This window comes from Microcaecilia unicolor, chromosome 3 (genome assembly GCF_901765095.1).
Source record: "Microcaecilia unicolor chromosome 3, aMicUni1.1, whole genome shotgun sequence".
NCBI lineage: Eukaryota > Metazoa > Chordata > Amphibia > Gymnophiona > Siphonopidae > Microcaecilia > Microcaecilia unicolor.
Window position 1 is genome coordinate 249518320 of NC_044033.1, and position 13245 is coordinate 249531564.

Sequence of the window (13245 nt, forward strand, 5' to 3'; positions counted from 1 at the left end):
CAGAACATTAGCTTAGTGCACAGATTTTTAGCGCCTTTTACAGAACTGACTCCATAGTGCTACTCAGGAGGTAAATCTCTGTCAGTCAGCATGTGCAGTGTCACAGAGAAGTCAAGACACTGTTCACCAGTTTATATAGTGTTACACAAGAGCCAAGAATCTGTTGGTCACTGTGCATAGTGCTTCTCTGAAAAGGAGGCCCTGTCGGTCAATGTCTATAGTGCTACAGAGGAAAGTTGAGACCCTGTCAGTTAGTGTCTACAGAGCTACTGAGAAAACTTGAGGCCCTGTCGGTTCGTGTCTATAGTGCTACTGAGGAAAGCTCAGGCCCTGTCAGTCAGTGTCTATACAGCTACTGAGTAAAGTTGAGGCCCTGTCGGTTAGTGTCTGTAGAGCTACAGAGGAAAACTGAGGCCCTGTCAGTTAGTGTCTATACAGCTACTGAGGAAAGTTGAGGCCCTGTCGGTTAGTGTCTATACAGCTACTGAGGAAAGTTGAGGCCCTGTTGGTTAGTGTCTATAGAGCTAATGAGGAAAGTTGAGGCCCTGTCGGTTAGTGTCTATAGAGCTACTCAGGAAAATTGAGGCCATGTCAGTGGGTATAGTACTACCCAAAAGGCAAGACATTGTCTGTCAAACTGTGTAGTATCACTGGGAAGTCAATACCACGTCAGTTAGAATGCATAATGCTACACAGGATCTGACCCCATCGCCCTCATTCTATAATCTCGCACAAATTTAAGCGCATAGGTTATACAATAGTAGCACTTAAGTGCATATGTCGATTGCTTAATTAGGTGCGAAGTGGCACAAGTGGTAATAATTGATATTGACACTAATTTGCAGTTACACACATTACTACACTTAGGCATTATTCTATAACGTGTAACTGTGAGAGGCACATGCCAAGCACTTACGCGCTAAGCTTTTCGAATACTGTCAGTTATATGTGTACCTGCCACATTCAGGTGCCAACACATACACCTGTCATAGAAGGAACGGGAAATGGGACTTGATCTACCGCTTTTCTGAGGTTTTTGCAACTACATTCAAAGCGGTTTACATATATTCAGGTACTTATTTTGTACCAGGGGCAATGGAGGGTTAAGTGACTTCCCAGAGTCACAAGGAGCTGCAGTGGGAATCGAGCTCAGTTCCCCAGGATCAAAGTCCACTGCACTAACCACTACGCAGATGAGTTCACGCCTAATCTTACACATTCTAATTTCCTTTCTCAGGCTGATTTTCTGCTCCTGCTAAGAACTGGTTTGCAAAGCCAAGGTAACATCTGGTGCTCAGAGACAGCTTGAGCAGGTCCATCACTATTTTATAAAAAAGGAGAATTTCAGAGTGTTTCCCAAGGCTACCTTTCACAAGTTGGGGGCTTGATCAGGTCACCGAAAGACTTCGCTGCTAGATGATATGTGTGGTGATGTCACTACTCGAGATGTCACATCACATACGGGACGCGGGCAGAATCTAGCAGCAGATAACGGAGGTGTAATCTAGCAATGCTTCAGGCAGTGGAGTAGTTGAGTTGGCAGCAGTACCTACAACTCCATGAAAACCTACCAAGTCTGTGCCAACAAGCTGGTGATTAGATACTATTCAGCAAGGCCAAGGAGAACTGGGTGGCAGCTAAAAAAGCAAATAGGATAGTAGGAATTATTAGAAAAGGGATGCAAAATAAAACCAAGAATATTATAATGCCTCTGTATTGCTCCATGGTGTGACCTCGAGTATTGCGTTCAATACTGGTCGTCATATCTCAAAAAAGATATAGCAGAATTAGAAAACGTTCAAAGAAGAATGACCAAAATGATAAAGTGGATGGAACTCCTCTCATATGAGGAAAGGCTAAAGAGGTTAGGGATCTTCAGCTTGGAAAAGAGATGACTGAGGGGGGACATGATTGAGGTCTACACAATCCTAAGTCACGCAGAACGGGTAAAAGTGAATCAATGTTTCACTCTTTAAAAAATTACATAGACCAGGGGACACAATGAAATTACATGGAAATAATTTAAAACCAAATAAGAGGAAATATTTTTTCACTCAATGAATAGTTAACCTCTGGCACTCATTGTCAAGAAGATATGGTACATAGTGGTCAGCATATCTGGGTTTAAAAAAGATTTAGACAAGTTCCTTGAGGAAAAGTCTAGCATAGCAAGACAACTGACGTGTCATACGCAGCTTGTCTCACAGAACACATAATATAAAATGAAAATTCATTCATTATGTTCCAGTAAGTTTGTGTTTAGATCCTTAAATTTACCCCCGTCTTCTTCAGCTCACCTCATGGGGTTCAATTCTAGAAGGGAGAATTTTTTAATGATCTTTCAGTTTCTCTCCTCAGTCTACCACAAACCAAATGGTACAAGGTTGAGATAAGTCAAGGGAACCAGTACAACACTATAAACCTCCTCAAAATAAAGCTACAGCATGGAAACATCGGAAGTCTACTCCCCAAATGTGAAAGCAGGAATCTCCACCATCATGCCCAACTGGGGAACCACCCCAGAAGACATTGCCCCTAATAACTGCTGAAAGGACCTCATTGTAAGACTCCAGACCAAAATTATCCAAGGGTATTGGTACTGGACAGAAGTGCCCAGCCTAACATCACCGCACTCAACAATTCCGACAAGTGTCCGTATCAGAAGTCCCTGGATCAAAATTACCCAAGATCCACCACAACTAGCAATCCCTACACAATCAACAGCGCTACTCCAAGAATGACATTATGCAGACTAGATGGATCCTAAGATTCTTATCTCCTCTCATGCTCTATACTGCTATTAACGTGCTCATTTGTCTCCGAACTCCGAGATTGTTCCTTCGCGGTTCACACTCATTGCTCTGTTTTCTCTTCACGCTGTCTTCCCTGCAGCGTTCCCAGGGCTCTGTTTGGCACCTTGACTTTTTCAGATTCCTTATTCCACTAGTCAAACTGGTCCAGGATTTGGAAATTAGTGCGTTTTACGATGCGGACGATATCCTTTGAGTTACCACCAAAACAACTACTTGCTGGGTCTCAGGGCGTCCAACTTGTCCTGCCTTGCAATCTGTTTTATTTGGGTTCACTGTGGTTCTTGTTCACCGTTTTCGATACTTGGGGGGTTATTATAGATTATCAGTTCTCTTTTGCTCCGCAAGTTTCTTCAACCATTAAAACAGAATTTTTCTATCCTGACATCAGTTACTCTCTCTTTCCAGCTACCTGACTGACCAGGTTTCTGAGCTCTCACATTGACTATTGCAATGGTTGTGTATACTGACCTCCCTCAATCCCTGCAGACACTGCCCTTTGACTTTTGTGACATGCACATAAATATGATCACATTACCAATGGCTTTCCATGCACTGTCGTTTCATGGTTCTAATTTACAGAGTACCACGAGCTGGGACGCCCTCCTCTCTTCTCTTCTTTAATCTCTTTTTGCCAATCTTAAGGCTCGCTCTGCTCTTCCCATGTGCATTGTCTCTCTATTCCTCCACCTTTCTGCACTTACCTTAAACCTAATCAAATGCAGTCCTTTCTTGTCAATACTACTACTATTTAGCATTTATATAGCGCTACAAAGCATACGCAGCGCTGCACAAACATAGAAGAAAGACAGTCCCTGCTCAAAGAGCTTACAATCTAATAGACAAAAAATAAATAAAGTATGCAAATCAATTAATGTGAATGGGAAGGAAGAGAGGACAGTAGGTGGAAGCGAGTGGTTACAAGTGGTTATGAGTCAAAAGCAATGTTAAAGAGGTGGGCTTTCAGTCTAGATTTAAAGGTGGCCAAGGATGGGGCAAGACGTAGGGGCTCAGGAAGTTTATTCCAGGCGTAGGGTGCAGCGAGACAGAAGGCGCAGTCTGGAGTTGGCAGTAGTGGAGAAGGGAACAGATAAGAAGAATTTATCCATGGAGCGGAGTGCATGGGAATGGGTGTAGGGAAGGACGAGTGTGGAGAGATACTGGGGAGCAGCAGAGTGAATACATTTATAGGTTAGTGAGTACATTTATAGGTTAGATAGCTCAAGCCTTTAGGAATGATCTGCCCCCTGATTCTGGTGCTCAATTATTATTTCCCAAATTTAAAGCCATGCATAAAATCCACCTTTTTACTTTGGCCTTTGGTTTCTCAGGTTGAAAATGTCTCTCATCATTGGCCTCTGGCAACATTTTCTCATGTAGTAGCATTTTATTTTCCGTCTGATGGCTTTCTTGCCTTTCTGGAGTGTATGCATCTTTTTTCCCTATATACTTGACAGCGTTCTTTTCCTACCTTTTTTTCCCCCCTCATATTATTTGTGAACCGCTTTGGCCTGTATTCGTAAAGGCAGTATATTAAATTCTAATAAACCAAAAATACCCAGAAGTCACTGCACCCAACAATAGACACAAATGTGCTCCTCATAAGGCCCTGGACTGAAATTATACAATGGTCCCCACCACTGGGTGAAGTTACTGAGCTCATTCTAATACCAGGAAATTGAAAACTCAGAACATTAAAAGGTTTAATAACGGAAAACATTTTCCAATTAGCAGATTTTCACCCGTCCACTCTAATTTCTGGGAAACCCTTTAAAGGCAGCCTACCCTTCAAGAAAGAAAGAAATGAATTTGCCGAGCCCGTCTCATCAGCTAGGCTGAAGCGCACACAATTACACCCCTTTCTCTTAACAGGATGCTGACTGGGGGTAACATGCAACTCTGCCTCTCAGCTCCTTAACCTTCCCTTCCCAGTTCCCATTAACATTCCCCCCCACCCAAGATAAATAATAAATGATAGTGTTCCTAATCCTCCCAATAGCTAGATAGGAAAACCTATTAACCCTGCCCCAACCCAGAATTTATCAGTGCTATATTCCAACAGGCCTTCAACATTACGGTACATATTTTTGTCTATCACTGTTTCTTTTACAGTTTATTTTGGGGTGTTCCTTTTCTGGCATCAGGAACATTCCTTTGAAATACTATCGGCATCCATATTTGATCCTCCTCCTGCTCTCCCTTCTCAAAAAGTGCTATGCCAGAAGTGAGAAGAACCTGAGGGATGTATTGGAAAATCTGTTGTTCCACGAGCAATAGTCTCTTAGTGGGGCTCAGAGGTAGAAACAGACAAGAGGACAGATGGAACACGATGACAAGAGGATAAAGGGCAGAGAGTCAGCCATCTCGGTGCACTCTCTGATGTTGCAGCAGGTTGGAAGGGTGGGCAAAGCCCTTGTCACAGATGCTACATTTGTACGGCGTCTCCCCTGTGTGCACCTTCTCATGAACGATCAGATAGGACAGGTCTTTAAAATATTTTTCACAGAAGGTACATCGGTATGGACGTTCTTCGCTGTGGACTCGGTGGTGCTGCAACAGCAGCGAGGGGCGTGTGAAGGCTTTCACACAGACCTCACACTTGTACGGTCGTTCGCCCGTGTGCGAGCGCTCATGGATGACAAGGTAAGAGGACTGTTTGAAGGCCTTGCCACAAGTCTTGCAGATGAAGGGCCGCTCGCCTGTGTGCACCCGCTCATGGGAGGCCAAGGCATTGGATTGCTTGAAGCTCTTGCCACAGATGGGGCAGACAAATGGACGGTCACCTGTGTGTACCCGCTCGTGCACCTTCAAGCTGTGCCCATAGGTGAACCTTTTTCCACAAATGCCACACACATGCGGTTTATCATCACAGTGCTGCCGCTGGTGCAGAAGCAGCGAGTTAGAGGTGGGGAAGTCCTTGCTGCAGTCGCTGCATTTGAAAGGCTTCTCGGTACAATGGATGAGCATGTGGCGCTGCAGCTCATAGGGCGTCTTAAAGGTCTTTTCGCAGCAAGCACACTGGTAGGGCCGCTCCCCTGTATGGATGCGCTGATGCTCTTGCAAGTTGGATGAACGCTTGAACCTCTTGCCACATGCCTCACAATGGAACGGCCGCTCCTCCGTGTGCACTAGCCGGTGGCTTTTAAAATCCGAATGGCGTTTGAAAGAGGCATCACACAAATTACAATGGAATGGCCTCTCTTCATTATGCACCACCTCATGGCTAAACAGCTCCCAGGCTCTTTTGAAGGACTTGTCACATACTCCGCATTGGAACTGCTTTTCATCAATAATAACCTCTTGGATGTCTAGATCTGAAACCACTGCATCCTTCTCCTTCTTAAGGTGGGGCAGGAGCTTCACCTCTTGAATTTCGCCCGGTGTGCTACCAGGGATGAATTTAGTAGTCGAGTAGATTCCGTTTTCATCAATCAGGTGCACAAGGTTAGAGTTGGCGTTGCCACTGGTGGCCAAGGGCTCAGATGGTTTCGTGGAAACTAGTTCTGTGTCCCTTCGCTCACACCTCTCCTTCTTCTCTAGCTGTAAGCGATTGCTGACTTGGAGTGATTTATCACCACACTGGGTGTCCAGTAATCTGGATGCATCTTCTTGGCCATTCTGCAAATGTTTCTTCTTTCTGTGAAATGCTCTGTTTTTGTCCCACATCAGCCTCTGCCTTTTACCTCTGGAAGGTCCTGGTTTGTCATGGTTCTTTTCACCATCAACCTCATCACCATTTGAGAGCTTCGAAGTTTCATCTCCTTTCTTCCTGGAATGCAACTTCCATGACTGAAGGTTTGATTTTTGGCATTTGACCTTTAGAGACTCAAAGGAGTCCGCTGAACCTTCATAGTTGACCCTTTTCAGAGTCTCCATAGCTGCATCAATGGTATTGTTGGCCTTGGCCAAGAGATCCTCGGCTACATCTCTGGCATTCTCAATCTTGACTTTGACCAACGGCTTCTTGGACTCATCATCTGGGCTTTCACCCTTGACCCAGGGATCTACAATTGTATCTGAGATTGTGGGCTTTACGGTGAGTTCCACAGAGTCCCCTGCTAAGTTTTCAATCTTGACCCTAAGCCAGTGCCCCACAGCCATCTCTCTCAAGTTTTTGGTCCTAACACAAGGTTTATGCCTTCCATCTTTGGCATTCTCTTCCTCCTTGCTGTGCCAACTCTCCTCAGCAGTTGTTTTCAAAGAGAATGAATTGCACAGAGGAACTTCATTATTCTCTCCTTCCAGATCTTCTTGCTGTTTGCCCACGTCAAAGAATCTTCCAGAAAAATTTCCTCTCTCTGGAAATTTCTCAGTCCCTGTCTTCTCTTCATCACTGTTACTGCCTTCAATCTCTGAAGATGTTGGAGCATTATCTGCCAGATCTTCCTCTTCTTCCAAGACACCATCCACGGTAAGGATTTTGAGGCAGTTGAGTGGCGAGGAGGCGGGATCACTGGATGGACAATCGGACTCCTCCTCCATAAGTCAGTGATCCGTCTTTTTTGACAACTGAGAGGAAAGAGGATAAGAAAGTGAATAAGCAATTCAAGTGTTTGCCACACAAAACTAATTCCCATACACACTCTTATTATTCACATTCTCTTGAACCAAGCATGCCGAGCAAGGAAAAAAAAATCAAGAAAATTTGTAACATACATAACTTAGTAAATGAAAGCAGATAAAGACCTCTAAGGTCTGTTCAGGGCCACAACCTATTCAGCTAATGGATTTCATGGTCTAATGAACTGCGACCTCACTGATATCAGAGAGAGACAAACCGTACAATAACTGCAACAGTACCTGTGGCAGATGTAATACAATACAATAGGAGAATTTATATTCCACTACTTGCTTTTTTGGCTTAGTATACATTACAAAAGATATTTTTTTAAGGGGAAAAAGTCATTCCCTAATTACAAGCAAGCATCAGATATAACGGCATACATGTGGGTGCCATTGTGCCAAACTGCCGAGTGCCTTGTTTGTGATATTAACGATAATCATGAAGGAGTATAACCTGCATGTAAAAAGAGTTTATCTTGTTGAGCAGACTGGATGGACCGTGCAAGTCTTTATCCGCCATCACTTACGATGTTACTGTTATAAGTTCAACCAGGCCTTACCCTAGATACTTTGACGAGACTTCTCATACTACCCTGTCTGCCCCACCCTATTGTAACCACAAGTACCTCCCCCAAAATTCACCTTCATTCTAGGCCAGGGACTCTCAACCTAGTCTTCCTGATATGTACGAGACAGATTTGCATGTAATGGAGGCAAGGCATGCAAATTTATCTCAAGCATATTCACTGTGGATCAAAACCAGATCAGCCTAGGTTGACAACCCCTGTTCTGATATCTTCTCCTCCCCCTTTGTTGCTCAATATGTACATAAATACAAAAGTATTTCCATACTCGGAAAGACCAAAGGTCCATAAAGCCCAGCATCCTGTTTCCAACAGTGGCCAATCCAGGTCACAAATACCTGGCAAGATCCCAAAAAAGTACAAAACATTTTATACTGCTTATCCCAGAAATAGTGGATTTTCCCCAAGTCCATTTAATAATGCTCTATGGACTTTTCCTTTAGGATGCCGTCCAAACCTTTTTTTAAACTCCGCTAAGCTAACCGCCTTTACCACATTCTCTGGCAACGAATTCCAGAGTTTAATTACACATTGAGTGAAGAAACGTTTTCTCCGATTCATTTTAAATTTATTACATTGTAGCTTCATCACATGCCCCCTAGTCCTAGTATTTTTGGAAAGCGTAATCAGATGCTTCACATCTACCTACTCAACTCCACTCATTATTTTATAGATAGACCTCTATCATATCTCCCCTCAGCCGCCTTTTCTCCAAGCTGAAGAGCCCTAACTGCTTTAGCCTTTCCTCATAGGGAAGTCGTTCCATCCCCTATATCATTTTAATTGCCCTTCTCTGCACCTTTTCTAATTCCACTATATCTTTTTTGAGATGCGGCGACCAGAATTTAACACAATATTCGAGGTGCGGTCGCACCATGGAGCGATACAAAAGCATTATAACATCCTCATTTTTGTTTTCCATTCCTTACCTAATAATACCTAACATTTTATTTGCTTTCTTAGCCGCAGCAGCACACTGAGCAGAAGGTGTCAATGTATCATCAACGACGGCACCTAGATCCCTTTCTTAGTCCGTGACTCCTAACGTGAAACCTTGCATGACGTAACTATAATTCGGGTTCCTCTTTCCCACATGCATCACTTTGCACTTGCTCACATTAAACGTCATCTGCAATTTAGACGCCCAGTCTCGTAAGGTCCTCTTGTAATTTTTCACAATCCTCCCACGATTTAACGACTTTGGATAACTTTGTGTCATCAGCAAATTTAATTACCTCACTAGTTACTCCCATCTCTAGGTCATTTATAAATATGTTAAAAAGCAGCTGTCCCAGCACAGACCCCTGTGGAACCCCACTAACTACTCTTCTCCATTGAGAATACTGACCATTTAACCCTACTCTCTGTTTTCTATCTTTTAACCAGTTTTTAATCCACAATAGAACACTACCTCCTATCCCATGACTCTCCAATTTCCTCTGGAGTCTTTCATGAGGTACTTTGTCAAATGCCTTCTGAAAATCCAGATACACAATATCAACCAGCTCACCTTTATCCACATGTTTGTTCACATGTCTTGTACCAATGTACTCCACATCATTTACGTATACTCATTCTCTCGGTGTGGAGGATGGGAGCTACTGTCACTGTGTCTCTATAGTAGGGGAAGGGGGTGGGGTAAGGATGTAGGGTGCTGTTTCTCTCAGTGTGGGGGATGAGAGCTCTTCTCACAGTCTCTCTATAGTGGGGGAGGGGATGGAATAAGGATATGGGAGCTCTTGTCACTGTGTTTCTATAATGGGGGAGGGGATAAGGATGCAGGGTGCTGTCTCTCAGTGTGGGGGATGGGAGCGCCTGTCTCTGTTTCTCTATAGTGAGTGGGGGCTGGTGTAGAATAAGGACATAGGGTACTGTCTCTCTCAGTGTGGGAAATGGGAGCTCCTGTCATGGTGTTTCTATGGAGGGGTTGCGGGATAAGGATGCAGAGTGTCATCCCTCTCAGTATGGATGGGTGCTCCTCTCACTGTGTCTCTTTAATGGGAGAGGGGGATGGGATAAGGATGCAGGGTGCTGTCTCTCAGTGTGGGGGTGGAAACTCCTGTCACTGTGTCTCTGGGGAGGGGGATAGGATAAGGGTGCTGCCTCTCTCTCTCAGTGGGGGGATGGAAGACTCTGTCACTGTCTCTATAGTGGGGGAGGGGATGGGATAAAGATGCAAGGAGCTCTCGCAGTGTGGGGGATGGAAACTCCTGTCACTGTGTCTCTGGGGAGGGGGATAGGATAAGGGTGCAAGGTGCTGTCTCTCTCTCAGTGTGGGGGATGGGAGCTCCTGTCACTGTGTCTCTATAGTGGGGGAGGGGGAATGGGCTAAGGATGCAGGATGCTCTCAGTATGGGGGATGGGAGCTCCTGTCACTGTGGGGCTTGGGGTGGCTAGTGCAGGCTACTTACTCAGCATTATCATTCTTGTCTCATTACTCATTACTCACTTCTCCCTTTTATCTTCTTTCCTCTCTTCCCCCTTCCACTTCCGGTCAGCGAGACAGTCTAGCCCTTTCTCCGTTTCCTCTCGTTCGTTACTTCCGGACCTGCCTCCTTCTCCTCTCCTCCGTCCCTTTAAACCGAATACCTTCTTGGTCCTTTCTCTGGTTTGTGAGAGGCGGTGTTTGTAAGCCTTCTCTTGTCAGGGGCGGGGTTTGTAAGCCCTCCGATCATTATTTCTGTGTTGTCTAAATGTAGATGCCCAAAGCGGTTTACATACAGATTCTAAACATATACCTGGATAATCTGTGATATTCCACCGACCTCTGTCTTTATTTTCTGGTTCCACCCCAAACCATGGCAGTCAGCAGCATTTATTTGAAGATGAAGGGTCACACAAAGAATCAGGGACAGAGCAGGGGATTAGAACTGAGGCACAGGAAGATAAAGTGACTCACCCCAGGGTCACAAAGAAAGTCGGTGATACAGCCGGAGATTAGAATTGAGGCACAGTGAGATGAACTGACAGTCCCCAGGGTCACACTAAGAATTAGTGACAGAGCTGGGGATTAGAATTTAGCCACAAGAGAGGAAATGACTCACTCTAGGGTGACACTGGGAATCGGTGACAGAGCCGGGGATTACAAGGGAGGCACAGGAAGATGAAATAATTCACTCTGAGAATCATGGACATCTGGGGATTAGAACTGAGGCACAGGGTCACACTGAAAATCAGGGAGAGGCAGCTTAAGCCATCAACACCCTTAAATCCAATAAAACAATCTAAGACTGTAGCTTGGGTACATATATCATGTTATGCGCTTTGTGTCGAGCTGCCTTGAATGATCGTGTCTTAATACAGGTGCCAATTTGGATTGGGTGCACCAGTGCTGTTCTAGAATTGATGTGCAGCTAGAGAATGACACGGGGACAAAGTTTATCCCCATGGGTTCTGCCCCCATCCCTGCCCTGTCTCCGCAGGTTCTGTCCCCGCTCCATCCTCATGGGCTCTGTCTTCATCTGCAGAAGCCTCAAACAATTATGATTTTATATTTAAATCTTTTTATTAAAGTATAAAAAGGAACAAGATGTTGTGCATAAATTAAAAATAGAAAACAATAATAACAAGGAGCAGCTATAACAACCCTCCTCACCACCACCTTCCAACCCCAACAACAGCTGACTTCTACTACCCCAAGGAATTCTAATCCACCCTGTTAAAATGTCCAGGGGTACAAAATACAACCCGTTCTATATGTCCTAGAGGGGAGAAATATGCACTGCTATGATTTTTTAATCTGTGGATGAATAAGAAGTCATCAACTTTCTCAGGATTCAGTCTAGCTCTTCTGTCTTCCACAGTCCTTCCTGCAACAGAAGGTGTCTTCTTAGAAGATGTGCTGGTAGCAAGAAAGTACAGCATCCCCCATGCAAATTTTGCTAGTTGTGGCCAGCATGTTTGCTTGTTTTTCCAAAAAAATCATTCTCTGCATCACTCAAATATAAATAACAGTCCAGTTCATTAACAGGCTTCAAAGTAGAAAATGACACCGGGACAAAGATTGTCCCCATCCTTGCCCCATCCCCATGTGATCTGTCCCCGCAAGCTCTGTCCCCATCCCCGTGGTTACTGCGGATCTCCGTCCCTATGTCATTCTCTATGTGCAGCACGCACCAATGGTGCCAAGTTATAATACAATTGCCCCACAGATTGTAAGATCCACGGGGGAGGGGGCTCCTTGACGGTGCAGGATTATTTTGTGTGGGATGTTTCGCTCCGCTTTATCTTCATCCTGAGTCACTCTGACTTTGTTAGGACTGGTCAGAAATCGGTTCATCAGTCTATCTGTGCCGTACAATAAGGCGGGCTAGGCAGTTCCGTGTCCTTAATGGAGAATGGATCCCCCCCCATCCCAGCTCTGATTGTAATACGTTTATTTATTATTAACTGTTCTGTAAGTCACCTGAAGCATCTGTTAGGTCAGACGTAATGCGTTTCTGAATTAACACACATAGGATTTGTGCTTTGTCACCTTTCATAACAAAAATCCAGACCAGCAAGTGCAGAGCTGCGATGGAGGCCTAACAGACCCAGCAAGACCCTGAGGACACAGAGCTAACCTGGTTGCCCTGACCTTGAGAGGCATGGCAGTCAGAAACATAGGGCTACCATTAGTCACTCCTGTGGGTCTCCACTTCAGCCCTGAGGCCACCATCACTCAACAAGCATTTTAACAGCAGGAAAAGAACATGGTGGCCCAAGGGAGCATCATGGGACCTGCAAAGCTCATGTTACAAGTGCCACGACATTTACACAAGTTCAAAATGACATGCTGAACTTTTTTTTTCTAAACATGAAAGCTGTCTGGGGGCTTAGGGAAATGAAATGATGGTTATTGAGCTTCTGTGCTGTATGTGGATTATGAGCCGACCTGCTCCCCTAAGCCCAGCCTTTCCAGAGACATCTTTAAAGCTAATTTCGGCCTGCTCACAGTGCACCTGAAGTACTGACAGCCGCAGGGAGTGCTCAGCGCTGGGCACCCCCTCCTCTCTGCCCTCCCTCCCCTCCCCAGGTGCTGCCAGCGGAGGTAACCAGGCCAGCCCTCCCCAATCAACTCCCTTGATTACCCCAAGGAAAGACCAAAATCTCAGATGTGTAATTACACAGATCAACAGAAAAAAAACAAAAAAGTTTAATTGTGCCATCCCCGAGTCCCAGCAGACTCCATGGTGCTCACTTGCTTGGCAGCTCCAAGTAGGCAGCTTAAATTGCTAGCTGCCATGACACTATGTCAATTGAGCAACTAGGGAACTGAGGCTTAAAAATAAGAGACAGATGTGACCACG

At 44.9% G+C, this 13245-nt stretch overlaps 1 protein-coding gene across 1 annotated transcript; it reads right to left on the minus strand.

Moving 5' to 3' along the window:
* Positions 1 to 4348: 4348 nt before the first annotated feature.
* On the minus strand, positions 4349 to 10443 carry LOC115466461 (zinc finger protein 2 homolog). Its single transcript, XM_030197694.1, has 2 exons — positions 10407 to 10443; positions 4349 to 7319 (listed from the first exon to the last, which is right to left on the minus strand). Exon 2 carries the CDS (start codon positions 7290 to 7292, stop codon positions 5166 to 5168), a length of 2127 nt encoding a protein of 708 aa, XP_030053554.1. The 5' UTR covers positions 7293 to 7319; positions 10407 to 10443; the 3' UTR covers positions 4349 to 5165.
* Positions 10444 to 13245: the final 2802 nt, after the last annotated feature.

Coding starts and splice junctions, on each gene's coding strand:
- LOC115466461 (XM_030197694.1), bottom strand. CDS start 7,292: ATGGAGGAGGAGTCCGATTGTCCATCCAGTGATCCCGCCTCCTCGCCA.